The sequence below is a fragment of the Dipodomys spectabilis genome, unplaced genomic scaffold (genome assembly GCF_019054845.1).
Source record: "Dipodomys spectabilis isolate Male_0828 unplaced genomic scaffold, ASM1905484v1 ptg000115l, whole genome shotgun sequence".
Lineage (NCBI taxonomy): Eukaryota > Metazoa > Chordata > Mammalia > Rodentia > Heteromyidae > Dipodomys > Dipodomys spectabilis.
Window position 1 is genome coordinate 5,907,335 of NW_024870792.1, and position 18,621 is coordinate 5,925,955.

Below are 18,621 nucleotides of genomic sequence, written 5' to 3' on the forward strand. Positions count from 1 at the left end.
CCTGGCTTCTATTCTGTGTCAACCTAGACAACCATTCACATGAATTCAGATTACTGATGCTATACATATTCTTTATTTCTGCACACACCTCTGCATTGCCATACCCACTGCCTAGAACATTTCCTTCCAGCCTTGTCACAAAGCTCGCCCTCTTCCTCTTTGAGAAAGACAATGAAGTATCACTGTTCTCAGAAAGGCATCCTAACTATTCCTGCTGAAATAGTAAATCACTCAGCCCCTCATGTCCCTCCCCTGCTGTATGTTTCTCTGTAGCACTTGCTGCTACTTGTTCTACTTCTCTTCTATGTCATCTCTCTGTGTGGTAGGATACAAAGCAAATACAGCTGTGATTTCTGCCCATTTTATCCCTTGGAGGGGCATAAGTATCTGTTACATAATAGGTACACCAATAAAATATGACAAATGCCTGAATCAACACTGTTTCCTCTGACTGGGAAAAAAAAATCTTGCCTGGACCGAGAGTCCTACTCTGTAAGGAGTGTAAGGAGCACAATCCATGACTAAAATGATGCCGTGACAAGAACCAAGACATATCCCTGAGTGTTTTGCATTTCTCTCCCTTCTGCAGTTATTTATTGGTCTGCCCCCTGCACTTGGCTGTGCTCTTAAATTTGTCTTCCTATCTTCAGCACCTTACACGCATTGTAGTTGTTTAGTCATTACTGATTCCACTGGGGATCTGGAGTCCTTGAGACAGGCTAGAGCTAGGAAGAAAATATACCCTGGGCCATGGGGTAGCAACAAGCCCCTTCCTAGGCAAGTACACGGGGATCCATTCCTCTTCATGAGTCTCTGCCCATATGATGGTCCCTATTCTCCAGATTGGGAGCTCCATACTCACTTGGCTGAGCTGTTTCTATTATGCTGGCTTTGCAGATTTCTTCCCAAAATGAATCAGGGCAAGTCCAAACAAACTCCTGCATGGTTCCTTTCGTGCTACCATCCTGTCCTGCTCCACACTGGTCCCAGCAACAGATCAAGGCAACAATTGTTCCTTCAACAACAAAGGTGTACAGGAAGCAGGTTTCCCTGACCCTCCTTATTCATAAACCTCCAGGAAGGACTTCCCCAGTACCTTCCAACAGTAGGCTTCTGTGTCAAAGAAGAATTGTTAGGCTAACCTGGACTCTACTATTCCCCTGATGAACTGGATCTTTTCTAGAATGTTACAGTATTTCTTAGGGCTTATCAAAGACCAGAAACATTCTGGAGGAAATGACCTATTTTTCTGAGAATTAAATCTTCCTTTTTAAAATTATATCATTGAAATAATGGCATATGCTGGTGTGAATGCATGTTTTGCTTTACAAACAGTCTTTCAAAATAAATTCACCACTGGGGATGTACATTTAATATCTAACTGGAGATTACAAATCAGGATTCTGAGACAAAAATATAACATGTATGAATACATCACAACATTGTTCACGACCAAAAAAATATGAAGCTGGAATCATCCTTCCTGCTTTAGTTTAAAAAGTTTCATAATCTGATTGAGAAATTAGCTGAAGTCTCTTTCTGCCAAGAGAATATATTCTGAAATAAGCTGCTTTGAAAGTAGGTCCAGTAAAGCTATACACTCCTGGGAATCAAAGTTTGAGAGTCACAACTACAAGTTCAATTTGTGGAATATTTATAGAAATGGAATACATGCTAGAGAAAAAGACATTTCCCACCATGCCCCCAATGTCAGGGAGCTTCCAGGTCAACAAGAGACTATTAAAGTTTTCTAATTTTTGGTTATCCCAAATCAAATATTCCCACAGATAGAAAGCACACATAGTTCCTGTCTTCTTCTTGTTTTCACTCCTGGTCATTATGTGCAAACGGAAAAGGGCAATTTTAGCTATTTTTAAGATGGCATCCTCACATGTAAGATTTTAATTTAAGGAGTCTAAGTTGAAAGTAAGTCAGCACTGACTCTTTCCTGTACTTATTCAGGTAAGTCAGAGGCTTTGGTACAAAGCCACACAGACCATACCCTGTCATCAAATGCTTCAGAGAATGTGACCCCAAGGATAGAAGAATAGCACTGAAAATTATTTTCTCTTTCCCAAAAAGTTTTCTTCTCTCTACCCCTCCTCCCTTCTAACAGTGATGATGTGAATAATTCAGTTCCTGAAGTTTCTGTCAGTATTAACTCTTAATAAAGGTAAGGATTTTGTTTTTGATTGCCAGTGTCCTCAAGTGTTCCAAAGACTGCCAGGAAGCCAGGCTGGTGGCTCACACCTGTAATCCTAGCTATTCAGGAGGCTAAGATCTGAAAATCAAAGTTCAAAGCCAGTTGGGGAAGGGGGGTAGGGGAAGTCTATAAGACTAACCAGCAAAAGGCCAGAAGCAGTATAGTATCAGTCAGCCTTCAGAGTAAAAGCTAAGGACAATATTCAAGCCTTAGTGTTGAGTCCAGAAGCAACACACACACACACACACACACACACACACACACACACACACACACACACACACACACACACACACACACACACACACACACACACACACACACACACACACACACACACCTGGAATATGGTAAGTTTTCCTTAAATATTTGCTCAGTAAATAAATAACTTCTCTAAAGCATTAAATAAAAAGTGTGGTAGGTGGAAAAAGGAAAAACTCTTTTCAGCAAGTAGTGTTCAGGAGGTACTAGATCAATTAAAAGTCCAACTATTCTAACAGTAAAATGAAAGAGCTAATAATGCTCTTTAGCCTCAGCTCCATTAACACACAGCCCTGAAAAAGCACTTTCACATCTAGCTATAAAGGCAATCTCTATAAGAATTTAGGCTGTTGTTATCATAATCATTCTTAACATAAACACAATCTTGTTCACAGAGCTCCAACTGTGCTATAGAGGAAAATATTGACTATAGGAAAGGTAGAATGCCTAGGTCATCTTCCCTGGACTATTCACCTGATTCTCTGTACACTCACCTGTACCATTACTATATTTTCAGAATCAGACATGTTCTTTATAATATGTATCTGGCTTGCTCTAAAGTTAGTAAAATGATAACAGGATTAACAAAGACTCGGAACTTAACAACCACTCTAGCAACATCACTCTATAGGTTATATTTGGTCCTGAAAAGCCAACATGGCACAAACTCAGTGGTCAAAAGTTTCAGAGGAGTCATCTCTAGACAATTGACAGTCCCATCTAAAATCCTCCCATGTGAAATTTTTCTAATTTTTAAAGTTTAGTAGTAAGGCTTTGGTTGACAAACAATGGTTGTCAACCATGGTTGACAAACAAGATTAACAGTAGACAGATGGTACAAGGCAAGAAATATATAAAAGACATGAATACCTTATTCTACAAAAAGGGCAGTAAGATTTGGGATTAGAATAGTTAAAGCTTCAGACAGTCTTGACTACTACTAGGTCTGGGAAATTGGAAGTTTGTCAGACAGTAATGAAGGTTGCTGAAAAGGAGAGTAACATGATGACCGCGGATAGATCCATCTGTTGGTGATGAACTCTCAACTGCTGCAAGGGCAAAAGGCAAACCACCCAAAAGAAGGACAGTGGATTTGGCAACCAAGATACATATAAGTACATGTCTCAATGCTCCAAATGAATGGGAAGAGCCTAGAAAAAACAATTATTTCTCTCTACTTCTCTTTCTCATGTTTTCCCATATACAAGGTTGGATGGTATGGGCAATTCTTAGCAAATCCAGCTACTGAGTGGGGTGTCTAAAAATGTACTAAGCCCCTCTTAGGATTTTTTTAATCCTTATCTTCTAAAGAATTTGAAAATTATGATAGAAAGAAATCATTCTATTTTTATTTTACTCATTTATACATTTTTGTTATCTCAAAGTCACATGTTTACATAGATACAAATACTTTGCAATTGCCTGAAATTCGATGAAAGTATACTAGGAAAATATGTTACAAGGAAAATACCTGGATGTTTTTGCAGACTGACAGTGAACAACTGTTCAAGTTAAATTCCAAATGTAATTTGGGATAATTGGCAAAGTTTTCAATGTATATCATCTGAGCAATTGCTTAAATTGTTTTTTGCTGAAACTGAAACCAAATTCTTGATATGGTTACAGTTAAAGTATATAAGAAAATCTAAAGTCATCCTAACCTCTTATATCACAAAAATCCTAACTAAGAATGCCTGGACAAGTTATATAGTAGGAAACCAGACTAGCCTTGACCATGCTTCAAGATACATTCACAGAGAAGAATGCAGAAAGATACATTAAAGGAAGTATAACATGTCCCACTATGGTTGAGTGGTGAGAAAGAATCCAAAACCATATTGGGAATAAGCAAGGCTCTGGTGGCTCACATGTATTAATGCTACATGAGCATCAAGATTCAAAGCCAGTCTAGGACACTAAAGTCTTTGAGACTCTTATCTCCAACTAATTACAAAAAGGAAGGAAAAAAATAGCCAGAAATGGAACTGTGGCTCAAGTGGTAGAGGGCTAGCCTTGAGCAAAAATGCTATGAAACAGCATCCAGACCCAGAGTTCAAGCCCCAGTTCAAGCTCCACTATACAGCCTGGACTAGTCTCAAATTGGAAAGCCTCCTGCCCTACCCTTCAAGTGTTAGGATTACAGGTGTAACTAACTCTCAGGGTATTCAAAATGAAACTTCTGTAAGTAATTCGTTCAGAATTACATAGTAAGTGGGAGAGCTACAACTCAAACCCAAGTCCAAGTCAAAATATATTTTACTGACTCTTTCCATATTCCAGGGACTATTAATATCAAGCAAAGAAAACCTGATGTGACAGGTGAGGTTAACAGCAAACAAATAATCCCTTAAGCAAAGGCAAATTTTAACAGTGACAATATCATCAGCCTAGCCTTGGCAGAGGGGCAGAGAAAGAAGGTTCTTCCCTGAGAAGGTCAAATGCAATCTGATATCTGAAGAAGGAGGGAAAAGCATGGCAGGCAGAAGATCTAGAACACACAGACATGTGATGGCCCAAGTCTAGGGAGGGTGAGGACTGAAAGGGGAAAGAGAAATGGGAAGAATGTGAACTGAGACTGGCTAATTCATATGTACTAGGAAAAAGTCTACCCTGAATATCACTGCATGGCTTGTAGACCATGATAAAGTATTTTTTCTCTATCTTCAGCACGGTAGGAATTTGGTTTTCTTTGGTAGTGACTTCTGTCTTTAGGAGTGAGGAGGTGATCGGGATAGCAGAGCCATCCTGCCTCTTACAGAAATCTTTCAGGGGCAGAGATAAAAATGCATACTCCAAAGCATGAACTTCTATATTCTTGAGCAAATACCTATCACATATCTAAACACCTCAAAATAAGGACTTCAGCTGCAAATGGAAGTATGGCTTGTGGCATGGACAATGAAGGTAAACTAAGACATGTTAACTGTTATCCTGAAGTGCATGAGTACAGGAACACAGGCAACATAAGAGTAGTAGATATGGAAATTCACAGGAAATGGCCCTATCATGAACAAACAATATGGAAACCACTTCCAGATGAGAGGGAGGCAGACACAGACCAGAATCCACTTCTACGGAAGGTGTGTGAGTGGCTTTGGATGAACTGCATGGTTGGTCTTTCTGTACTGAGTTCCCATCTGTGACAGCATCTATTTCACATGACATAAGTTATCATGCATGTAAAATCGTTAGGGTCATGCCAGCTTGCAAAAAGTAACAAATACTAGCTCTAAATAGTCATATCATTGTTAGGGTAGTAGTAATTTGCAATAAAATGTTAAAAAGAAAGGAAACAAATCTCTAAACATACTTCTAAGACAACATGTTCTCATACTCAAATAGGCATAGAATCATCTTGGTTGTAAAAAAATATATAGGCTCCTAATTTGCCCAGCAAACCCAATTTTTTTCCTAAGTGCCTGGGCTCTTTTGACTGCTACTCCAAGTGCCATGCTTTGAGAAACACAGGTTCAAGACATAATTTTTTTTTCCTTTCTTTGGTCTGTTGTGGGGCTTGAATTCAGGGCCTGGACATTATCCCTGAGCTTATTTACTTAAGGCTAGCACTCTACCACTTCAAGCCACAGCACCACTTGTGGTTTTCTGGTGGTTAATTGGGGATAAATACCCTTGCTGGCTTTGAGCTGGGATCCTCATATCTCAGCCTCCTGAGTAGCTAGGATTACAGGTGTGAGTCACCAGTGTCCAGAATACTTAACCTTTCTTAATGCACTTACACATACATAAGTCCTAGCCCAGACTTCAGAAGCAGTTTACAAATATTTTATCTTAGATTCAACAGTTATCTCCTGAAAGCATTACATTTTGTCTGCAAGTCACCATGGGTCACTTAAGGCACCTGATAAGAACCTGAATTCTGGTAAAATCACTCATATGCCCACAGCAGAGAAGCAGGAAATATTTCTGCCTAAGTAACAAGAGAAGAAGCCTGAAGCTTGTAAGTCATTACACAACTTGGTCCAACTTAATGCCTTTCTCTTTCTTTTTCTTTTAACAATGGAAATGAGAATATAACACAACAGATTCCTCATAGTATCAGTAAATGAAATGGAACTTAAAAAGAAGTTTAAGGTATTGTTTAAGATGATTTCTAGATAGTCTCCTAGCATTTTTTTTCAGACTTTTTTGTATTGCTGCCAGTACTAACACTTGAATTCACAACTTTCTTCTCTCCCTCAGTTTTCTTGATCACAGCTGTCCCTTTTACCACATAAGCTACTCCTCTAATCTCCCCAGCACCCAAGGGAAATGTGAAGAATTAAAATTCTAGTAATCCAGTTCTGCCACTGATCCAACAAAGATAAGAAAACTTTCAAAGGATCACCTTTATCAGACTACAAGAGAAAATTCTAGTGGCTCAAATTGAGAGAATTATTTCAGCATCTACTAAGCAGGTCACTTTAAGAACTTAGCTCCAGCCGGGCGCTGGTGGCTCACGCCTGTAATCCTAGCTACTCAGGAGGCTGAGATCTGAGGATCAAGGTTCAAAGCCAGCCCGGGCAGGAGAGACCGTGAGACTCTTATCTCCAATAAACCACCAGAAAACCGGAAGTGGCGCTGTAGCTCAAGTGGTAGAGCGCTCGCCTTGAGCTGAAGAGCTGAGGGACAGCGCCCAGGCCCAGAGTTCAAGCCCCACTGCCGACAAAAAAAAAAAAAGAACTTAGCTCCAGAGAGCAGACAAGCTTTGTATATGGACTGTTTACAACTAACAAGATACCTTCTATAGAAAAATCAAATGAGTGTCTAACTTCATGAAAAGTAAATCAATGGCCTATCACATCAAACAAGTAAACAATATGCTTGGAGATTATAAAACCCAGTTTGGCCTTTTACCCAAACATCATCATATCACCCAACATTTGGGATTTTTCTCGGTCCTAAAAGACTATGAAAATGTTGTGAGAGCTCTTAATAATATAAAACGGTGCACATTCCTGTTTTATGTGCAAAACTAATTAGCAGCAGCTGCTACTTACACAGAATTTTTTTTAACAGAAAGTATTTTATAAAGTCAAGAATTCTGCTTTTAAAAAAAATTGAAAACATTAACTTCTGCATTCCCTTAAGTGATTGGGGAAAGCAAAAAAAAAAAAAGAACACTAACAAAATCATTTTTAAAGGCGACAGCTACACACATCTGTCAATGATTCAACTCTGAGGTAGAAGAGAAACTTAGTACTTACATGTGTGGGCTCAGTTCATAAAAATTCCTGTTCCTGTAATCTTCTACTTTCTCTGGAGAGTAAATGGGCAATGACCGGTAGGGGTTAACAGATATGACCACACTTCCAATGTATGTCTGTTAAAAAAAAAAAAAAAGAGGGTAAAATGTAAAGATGACTACACGTGATGTATTTCAACATCTTAAAGTGTAACACATGGCTTCAGCTTTTTAAATCACTAGCTCTTTAATGCTTCACCATCAATGTTATACTTTTCAAGATCACTCAGTATCTCTAAAGACAGGTGAGTCATTAATTCTTGTTCATTTTACCTCTATATGGAAAACACAGATTTATACATCTAAAATACTTTTCAAAATAAATCTTCAGGCCCCCTATTGATGGCTCATGCCTATAATACTAGCTATTCAGAGGTTGAGATTTGAGGATCATGGTTTGCAGACAACCCAGGTAGGAAAGTCCGTGAGATTCTTATCTCCAATTAACTACAAAAGGAGGGAGGAAGGAAAGGAAGGAAGAAAGGAAGCAAGCAAGCAATCAAGCAAGCAAGCAAGCAAGCAAGCAGCAAGCAAAGCTGTGGATCAAGGAGAAAAGCATTAGCCTTGTACAAAAAAAGCTAAGGGACAGCATCCAGGCACAGAGCTCAAGCACAAAAAAAGAAAAAAGGTAAAAATAAAAAACAAATCTCCAAATTAATTTATCCTTCTGGTTAAGAGCTCTCCAAACCTCGGTATTCTTGCCAAAAATTTCAGCACCACTACTGCTAATTGTAAGAAAAGCCATGTCTCCCTGATATTGGCTTAAATTGGTATTTCCTTCTTCTCTCACATTATCTCATTTCAAGCAAGGGTACCCCATGTTCCCTCCTCCTAATCCACACCCTTAACCTAACCAATGACCTCACTTTGGCACTACATATCTATAGCCTAGAAATCTCTACTGTGGCTCAGACCATACAAACTCAGTAGCAGAGGCAGGTCGCCCCTCCAGATTCAAACATGATTATATCTAATGGTACTGTGATAACTATAATGTAATGTTAAATTGTACATTAAATGTCAAATTTTCATTTAATGTAAAATTCAAATGTATTCTGAAGATCAATGCATATTTAAGCAAATATCCAGTTAACCATCTCTCACTGCAAACCAGAACATTGTATTCCTTTCCACTTCAACCTTAAATTCTTAGTAGCTCAAGTACTATTGGATTAGTTCATTTCATACAATGCTTAGCACAATGTCACATGAAAGTCACTTAAATGTCAACTGATCTTGGCAGCTCCATGTTTCCTTTGTTTTAATATTATAAAAATAGTACAGAAGCTGCCAACAAACCATAAATGTGATGAAAATTTTGAAAAGAATAAAGTTCATAAAGAAAAGAAGAGCAGGAGAAGGGTATCAACTCCAATTTCCTCACATTTCTGGCATCATTCAATTTAAAAAAATAGCATTTTTAGAGCAACAAGTTTTCCCAGTTGATGCTGGAAAAATTGGTACCACTGGGATTCAAGGAAATGAAAATGAAACAAATTAGAAAACAAAGGAGCTACAGAAATGTTCTGAATTCTTTTACAAGTGACACAGTGATTTTCATTTTTAAAGATTTTCTCTTAACCAAAGAAACAAAGTTAAGTCAACTTTTATTTATGTTTTCATCTTATCTAGGATGCACAAGACTGCTATTATAAAAAGAAAATTATTTTCCTGCAATGTTCTGACGTTCTATCATCAGGACCCAATTGATCTGGCCTGGTAAAGGATGACTCCAAGTTTCCTAACTGATGTGATCTAGACATGACTGCCTCAAGAAAGTTTCCAACGGTCTTCACACTCCAACCCACCTGAAGTGGAGGCTTGACACTGAATAAATGAACTACCATTAGAACCAGTTACACTAACAGGTATAACAATATAACCATTGGTTGAACCTCTTATAAGGTAAGCCTTCTGTAGGGGGAAAAAAGGTACTTAAAATTTTCTCCTTCTGCTAAAAATAAAAGTTAATATATTTTTCAGTATACAGATTTGCTATTAGCAGAGAAACTAATTACTGAGTCGTCCTTTAAAAACCAAACTTTAAACCAAATTACTGAGTCGCCCTTTAAAACCAAACTTCACAATGGTCAAATTCTTGATAAAAATCTGCCTCTGTGGCATTCTTGCATAGAGAACAAACTCTGCTGCTGCTTCAAGTTCAAAATCAAAAGCCACACTAATAACATGCAAGTTTCTTTTTGTTCTTTGTTGAGCTATGTGTTGTTTATTCACCCCCCCCCCACATCCCCACCACCTACAAAAGGATCTGACCTGCCGATTATGTCCAGTCTTTGTTAATTGCCACTGATTCACACTGAGTACTTTCATCACTAAGTGGACAGCAGAAGTCCATTTTCTCTCATAGAAATATTCTTAGGTAAATACATCAAAGTCACTGTATCTTATACTTAGTATTTTATTAAGCCTATGTGTCATGTGAAGAAATCCTTAAGTTACAACCTTTCCTCCCTGATTAACCACTCTACTGTGGTAGACTGTTTGCACTAATAGCTGGGGGGAGGGGGGGGGGTTGATTTCCATCCTTGGATGCATATTCTCTTCGACACATGGCTTTGTCACTCTACCAGAAGATAGGCTACACTCTCTTTTCCATCCTCCTTATTGCCAGGTTTGGTGGCCCAAGCCTGGAATCCTATTTGGGAGGCAGAGATGGGGAATCAAGATTTAAGGATAGCCTGGACATAAAAGTTCTCAGACTCCCATTTGAACAACGGCTGGGCACAATGATGTATGTCTGTCATCCCTGGTACCATGGGAAGCACAAGGAGGAGGAATATAGTCAAGGCTAGTCCAAGTTAGCCAGTACAAAAAAGAGCTGGAAGAAGTGTGGTTTAAGTAGTAATGTGCCTAGTAAACTCAAGGCACCTGAGTTCAACTCCAAGTATCACCAAAAATTAATGTGCTTATTTTCCCTGCCTTTGAATCTGGACTTGTCCATGGGACTTGATATGATCAAAAAGACATTAGGTAAATGAGACCCAGGCAGAGATTTGAAAACTCTGTGGATTAGGATGTGCCTTTTGTTTTTAACTATCATGTACTCATTATGTAAATGAGCTTGTGCTTATCTTTTGGAGAAGTCAAGTGGAGAGCCAAGATACCCCCCACCTGGACCAGCTCTACAACCTGCACTGTTAGACTCATGGCTGAGGCCTCCAGAAAGGCTGGCTAAAGCCATAGCGGTGGATCCTAGGTGAGACCAACTGAACTCCACCTAAATTGCCATCCCAGAGAACTGTGAGCTAATAAATGGTTGTTTTTGGCTATTCATTCCTAGAGTGATTTGTCTCACAGTACAAATAACTAATACACTTACATAGTTCCACAAACACATAATGGAACATGAAGGACGAGCCTTAGCAATCTAAGTAGGCAAATTTTAAAACCAACTATGCTCTCTTCTCCATCCTTCTTTATGTACACAATTCAGATATATATTCTCTAACCTTTTAACTCCTAACAAGTTTGTCCTCTACTAGGGGTACCTGTCCTGCTTCGATTTTGAGTTATGTGTTTTAGCCAAAAGTTTAAGTATGCCTCCATGTGACAGAATAATTCAGATATTCACAGTAACATCTGAAACACAGAAAGAAATTCCTGACTGCAGCTGATTGGTTGGGAGGGGTTTAAATTGCACCCCATTTTCAGGCAGCAACAGACAGAACATTCAGGTTAACTACAGCACCAGAGTAATAAACTTTGTCAGGAATCAGAACAAGTGACCAAACATTTCATTTTTGTACTAGTGGGCTTATATGAAGATATCACAGGTATTTTCTTATTGCATCATCTTCTAGAAAGCAGAGTAAACAAATTCATTATTGCATAACCACTTCCAGCGGTTTCCTGGCTGAGTATCTACTCCCTCTGAGTATCCACTCACCAAAAACTCCCTCCATCTCATTGCCCTAAGAGGCCAGTCTCTACTAGTTAGGAAGGGAAGGAAAAAGGGAACAAGAAAGAAAAAGAAAAAAAAAAGGAAAGAGAAAAAAGCTTTATGTTTTGACAAACTAGCAGATTTATTGTTCACATCTCCAGAACAGATATTAGATCAAGAAAGTTCAAACATTCCTAAATCAAAACTATCTCCCCCTTCATATTTCAAGTACCTGAAACACTCAAAACTCCTTACAAATAACTAAACAGTACTTGAGCATTCCTCTTGTAATTACAGTAGAAGTGACTACTTTTCTGAAGAACTTGTCTGGAGGAAACTGAATCCAGCAGCTTTCCCTCTCCAGACTATGACTCAGAATCCCTCCTCACCTCCAAAAAAATGCCCCAGATTGTCAAACCATAGAACCAGAATGCCATGCATTTTATTCTGTATCAAACTCTTACAGAACTCAATACTCTCAGGAGACTCAATTTCAATGTCTAGGGAGGGCCACTTTTTCAAAGATATCCCAGAAGAATGAATGTCTCTCCAGGGTTGGAAACCACTGCTGTTGGCATTCCTTTTACAGATTCTAAGGACCAGCTTTTACTCTCCAGTACAACAACCATACTTGTGTGCTGCTCTCATCTTCCCCTTTAAAAACCCTAGGTCATGAAGTCTGAACACTCTGTAAAAGGAAACCTCTAGCCTCATTTTCATGTTAGCTACATTACCAATGCACTTGGCACGTACAGTCTCAGCATATGATGGCAATAATAACTGTTCACTGAGGAAGACTCAGGGGCCACCCTATGGGCTCCAGTGTTTGATGATGACTCATGGTAGGGAATAAAATCAGGGGCTGGGAATGTGGCTCAGTAGTAGACTGCTTGCCTGGTAGTATGGGTGAGGCTCTGGGGTTTAATCCCCAGCACCACAAAAAGAAACAAGAAAATTTCCATTTCAATCACATGCATGTAGTATTTCCCACTATAAAACCAAGTATGTGTGTGTATGTGTGTATCAAACACACATACACACACACACACACAAATTTATTTGAGAAAAAAACTTCATAAAACCCAAAAGGTATTTAATATGTTTTATTCCCTGACATTTTCTTTATCGAGTCTGTTCATTACAATTTTTTGGATTGCTGATCTTAACTCTTTAAATGGTTTCCATTGAAGAATGAAACGTGCAGTCTTAAAAACATGATGTTCCAAGAGCATTCTTCTTAACCATTTTTTAGTTGTTGGTGCCCTTTAAATACCAATGAAAATGGATGAACCATCTCCTTGGGAAAAAAAACATATGAATCCCAAGAACATAAAACTTTTCATAAAACCCAGGCACAGTGGTTGAGCCTGTAATCCTAGCTACTTAGAAGGTTGACTCATTAGGCAAAAATGTCCACAAGACTCCATCTTAACCAATAGCTGAACACATTGTCTGTTACCCCCAGCAACTCAGGGAAGCATAAGCAGAATTGCAGCCCAGACTGACCTGTGTATAAAGCAAGACCTCAAACATAACCAGCATCACCAGGCACCAGTGGTTCATGCCTATAATCCTAGCTACTCAGGAGGCTAAGATAGAAGATCAAGGATTGGAGCCAGCCCAGGAGGACAAATGTTCAAAAACCTTATCTCCATTCAAATAGCAAAAACACAGAAAGAGAGGCATGGCTCTAGTAGAAAAGGCTGTGAGAATTCAACCACAAGTACTGGCAATAAAACACACAAAAAATAACCAAAATAAAAAGGAGCTAGGGGCATGGTTTCAATAGTTGAGTGCTTGCCTAGCAAGCACTAGCCCCTAAATGCAATCCCAAGTATGAAGGGCGGGCGGGAGGGGGGGGGGGGGGGGAGATAGACTGAAATACTGAGTACTAAGAACTCCCACTTAATATGAAGAAACGATGTTCATGAATAGAAATAGAAGATGGCACATCAAAAGAAAAAGAAAAAAAAAAAGAACCACACAAGAAAATTCTAAAACTACAAAAATAAGAGAGCCAATGGCCATTTCCACCAGCCCTGAGTGTTAAGTCTGTGTCAGAGCACAGCATAATAATGGCCAGAAAGAGACAAAGGAGTTGTTTTTTTTGTTTTGTTTTTTTTGGGGGGGGGGTCGGGTCGTGGTGCCTGAACTCTGGGTCTGGGCGTTGTCCCTCAGCTCTTCAGCTCAAGGCTAACAGAGCCACAGGCCACTTCCGGCTTTTTTCTTTTTGCTTATATGGTGCTGAGGAATCTAACCCAGGGCCTCATGCATGCAAGGCAAGTGCTCTACCACTGAGCCACCTTCCCAGCCCAAAGGAGCTGTTTTTGAGAACAAAAACACGTATATTTCTTTTTAAATGGGAAGCACAGCTTTGATATCTATTGAATCTTAGTAACATGGAACATTACTCTATCGTGCCAAACAAATAAAACATTAGTATACATACACAGAGAAATAAGGCCATTTTATATCTTTTATGGACAGTTCTTTCCAGCTAAGATGTTTGGAAGCTTTACTTACTGAGAGATGACATTTCAATTCCCCATATGGGATCAAAAATAGCAAATTTTAACTAACGTGTAAAAATACAGGCAAGAAAAGCCTACTACCTGTTTTCGCCATGGGTTGTTTTGATACTTTTTTGAAAGATCAAATTCTTCCAAAACAGAATTTTTTTTTAAAGTCCTAGCTTTCCTGGGGTGCTAACTAAGCATCCCATCTGTTTAGCTACTTAGACTCCTTATTTTCTTCAGAATAAGTTTTAGTCATTTGTTGACTTGTCCCTGGAGTTCCTTGTTAAAAAAAAACTCTCACCTCCAAGACTATTAAAGTGCCATGAAATAATACATACTTGCATCTTTTTACTAAACTATTTCTAATTCCTTATGATACTCTCTATCATAATGCCCTAACAGTTGAGAGCAGAAAAGTGATAAGTTGGTTAGCAGAAGTCAATTAAGACAAGCGTAAAGAATCAGCATATTCAATCCTGGCTGTCTGTCAGGCCTGGGAAGCTTGGCACAAGGTATCCAAAGAACATCTAGTCTAGGTTAGCCAATATCATACAAAGCATCTCCTGCCAGGCACCAGTGGCTCATGCCTGTAATCCCAGCTACTCTGGAGGCTGCGATCTGAGGATCGAGGGTCAAATCCACCTGGAAGTGGTGCTGTGGCTCAAGAGGTAGAGTGCTAGCCTTGAGCTAAAGGGCTGAGGGAATGTACCCAGGCCCAGAGTTCAAGACCCAGGACCGACGACCAAAAAAAAAAAAAAATCTCCTACAATAAAGTGCTACTCTCTTGGCAAAAGCCTCTTATCAGACCACACCACCAGCAATGAACAAAAGAAAGAAAAAGATGAGGATGGGAGGGAAAAAGTGGGAGAGAGTGAAGGAAGGGGTGATACAGTCCAAAAAAAAAAGTACCATTATCTGACTTATGAAACTCCTCTGTACATCATCTTTATAATAAATTTTTTTAATACAGCTGTTGTCTCCAGTGGCAGAGCACTAACCTGGAGCAAAAAAGTTGAGTGACAGCACCCAGGCCCTGGGTTCAAACCCCATAACTGACGAGAGTGAGTGAGAGAGAGGGGTAGGAGGGAGCAAGGGGGGGGGGGCATTTTTTATCTCAAGAAAAAAGATTTAATCATAATCACTCATATATAAGAGAAATAAATTAATGAAGTGGCACCGTAACAAGTAATATTTACCTATATATTTTAATTCAAAGTATTTAATCTAAAGTGATTTCCAGGAAGTGGCACTGTGGCTCAAGAGGTAGAGCGCTCGCCTTGAGCTGAAGAGCGCAGGGACAGTGCCCAAGCCCAGAGTTCAAGCGCCCAAGCCCAGAGTTCGAGCCCCACGACCGACCCAAAAAAGAAGTCTAAAGTGATTTCTAGGAAATATTAAAGAAGGCCAGATATGGTGATGAGCACATGTCATTCTAGCTACATGGGAAGCTGAGATCAATGTGATTGAAGTTCCAAGCCAACTCAGGCAGAAAAGTCCACATAACTCCATTTCAATGGAAGAAGCTAACATCTGCCTATTGTCCCAGCTATACCAGAAAGTGAAAATAAGAAAACCATGGTCCAGAAAGATCAGGATTATAGTCCAGGCACACACCTGGGCAGGAAGCAAAAGCCTATCTCAAAAATAACCATTGCAGCCAGGCACCAGTGGCGCACACCTTTAATCTTAGCTACTCAGGAGGCTGAGATCTGAGGATCACGGTTCAAAGCCAGCCCGGGCAGGAAAGTCTGTGAGACTCTTATCTCCAATAAACCACTAGAAAACCGGAAGTGGCACTGTGGCTCAAGTGGTAGAGAACTTGCCTTGAGCTGAAGAGCACAGGGACAGCGCCCAGGCCCAGAGTTCAAGCCCCATGACCCACAAAAAAAAGTGCAAAAAGGGATAGAGGCATGGTGCAGCAGTAGAGCATCTGTCCAGTAAATGCAAGGCCTTGAGTTCTAACCCCAAAGTGCAAGGAGGGAGAGGGAGTGGGAAGGAGGATGAAAGGAAGAGTGAAAGGAAAGGAAGAAAAGAAAGAGGGAAGAAAGGAGGAGGGGAGGACTGTTGAAGAAGCCTTGGGTGTCCCTTAAGTCTCAGTCTGTAGTCATGTTACTTCCCTGTCTGAATAGTTCAAAATCATCATGGGCCCAGGATCCAGATAAAAATAACTCATGGACTACGCAAACTGATTTAGCAGATGTCAAATGAGCAAGCAAGCCACAAATTCATTAAGAGCCAATTTTTCTATGTAAACCACTACGGTAGCATAGGGGAAATACCAGAAGTTCCTGTGATACGTGCACCTGAGAAGTTCATAATCCCACTGAGGAGGCAAGTCTAGTAAACAGAACAACCAAGTTTAGATATACCTACTCTAGACACTAAAACAGATGAAAAAGGATTTACGTGACTCTTCAGTCATGAGTTTGTCTTACTCTATAAATGTTGTTCTTGGTCCACACAAGGTAAGTCTAGATGAACAAAAACTCTTAGGATGGTCTTAGTATGGCAGAGACTTCAGAGTCTAAAAGACAGGCATGGCCCAGACAAAGCAATGTTCCCAGAAAATGAGAAATAAAATCTTAGGTTTTAGGTGATGATAGTTAAGCCCTCTCCTTTTTAAAAATACGTATTTATTTTGCTAAGATAGTTGTCTCCTTCAAATTAACTTCTTTCAAGTAAGAACTGGGACTCAGACATATATTTGTATACAGCAGCATGATTCACAGCAGTGAAGAGGGCAAAGTAACTCAAGGGTGCAAGGACAAATGAATGAACAAATATATTACAGTAGATATGTGCAAGAGAACATCACTCAGTCTTTAAAAAGAATGAAATTCTGATACCTGCTATAATGGATAAAAACAGGGACCGAAGCACAAAGACCTGCCCAAGCACATTTAGGTTTGCTGTGGAACAGCTACCTACAGGGATCTCTAATACCAGTGTGTAAGTATAGGTGTGGGTGTGGGGGCAGCACATGCTGAGATCAGATTGTAGTGAGCCTTCAATTTCAACAACTGAGGAGTCTTAGAGAATATAGATGGTAATGTGGTAAGAAGGTGGATGTTGAAACAGACTAAATTTGAACCTAGATCACTTCAATATTTGAACCCATAACTCAGAGCCTATAGTATACCCTAGTAGTTATGCTTTTGATTCCAGCAAGCATTTTGGTTTTGCTTTAGCTGAGCACTGTTGTTTAGCTTCTCTATACCCTAGTTTTCTCCTCTCTACAGAAAGAAAACTAAAAACATTTTCCCTAAGTCATCTTCTGAGGGTTACATGCAATTGTTGGCAAAGCACCAATGCACAGGAGACACAGAGACGGCCATGAGCTGACCAAAAAATTGCACAAACTATGGCTGCAAATGACATTGTCAAGATACAGTTGCTGTTGGTCTAGTCTAAGACATGCTTACACTACCATCATGTTATATATAGTCTTTCCTTCCTGGGCCGACAGTCATTTCAGACTATAAATTAAAGCACTATATATGAGTTCTATGCCACGCTGAAATACTAGCTAAAAATATCCTCCTAGACATCCTTTATTTTAGAGCAAGATAATATCACACAGCCATATCATCACTGAGACAAACGCTATAATGACGTAAGTATTTTTCAAATATACACCATTCTCTAGACCTAACAAAATGCTTCACTGAGTTTCACAGTGGGCCTGTGTTACAGATATACTACTTGCTACAAGTTTTGAAAGCAATATTATATATTTAACTGAAAGAAATGCAGCAAAAATGAAATCTATACAATGAAGACCAAAACAGGATGATGGATGGGAAAGGATGAAGTTGGGAAAGAAAAAGAGAAAGAATCTTCCTGGGCTGGGAAGGTGGCTCAGTGGTAGAGCGCCTGCCTTGCATGCATGAGGCCCTGGGTTCTATTCCTCAGCATCACATAAGCAGTGGGGGAAAAAAACCGGAAGTGGCACTGTGGCTCAAGTGGTAGAGCGCTAGCCTTGAGCTGAAGAGCTGAGGGATAGCGCCCAGGCCCAGAGTTCAGGCCCCACGACCAGACCCCCCCCCAAAAAAAAGACTCTTCCTATGATTTAGATAGCATTTGAATGTGGCCCCTAAGGGTTCATGTGCTGAAAGCTTGGTTCCAGATGGGGTAATGGAGATAGGCTCCAGTGGGAGATAGTGAAATCACTGGGGGTACCACCTTCAGAAGTAATGAACATAGATAGATCCAGGTTAGTTCCCTTGAGAAAGCTGTTATTAAAAAAAAGAGTAACCCAAAAATAATCTAGCTATTAAATATAAAAAATAATATAAAAAGAATGATACATTCCATGAATCTAGCAACACATTTCACATAATATCTCATCAGTGAATGATACACGACTATATACAGAATAAGTACTCTTGCCCTGGCACTATGGCTCATGCCTGTCATTCTAGATACTCAGGATGTTAATCAAGGGAAGATCATGACCAGCCTGCAGATGGAAGTCCTCAGCCAATAGCTGAGGCGGAATGGC

The 18,621-nt window shown here is 39.7% G+C and overlaps 1 protein-coding gene across 5 annotated transcripts in view; it reads right to left on the reverse strand.

Moving 5' to 3' along the window:
- Nucleotides 1-18,621, reverse strand: part of Myo1b (myosin IB) — a 173,453-nt gene that overhangs the window by 113,966 nt on the left and 40,866 nt on the right. For all 5 annotated transcript variants that reach the window (XM_042688266.1, XM_042688267.1, XM_042688270.1 and 2 more), the window contains exon 3: nt 7,669-7,784. In XM_042688266.1, the coding sequence (XP_042544200.1) occupies nt 7,669-7,784 (116 nt within the window). The remainder of the gene's footprint in view (nt 1-7,668; nt 7,785-18,621) is intronic.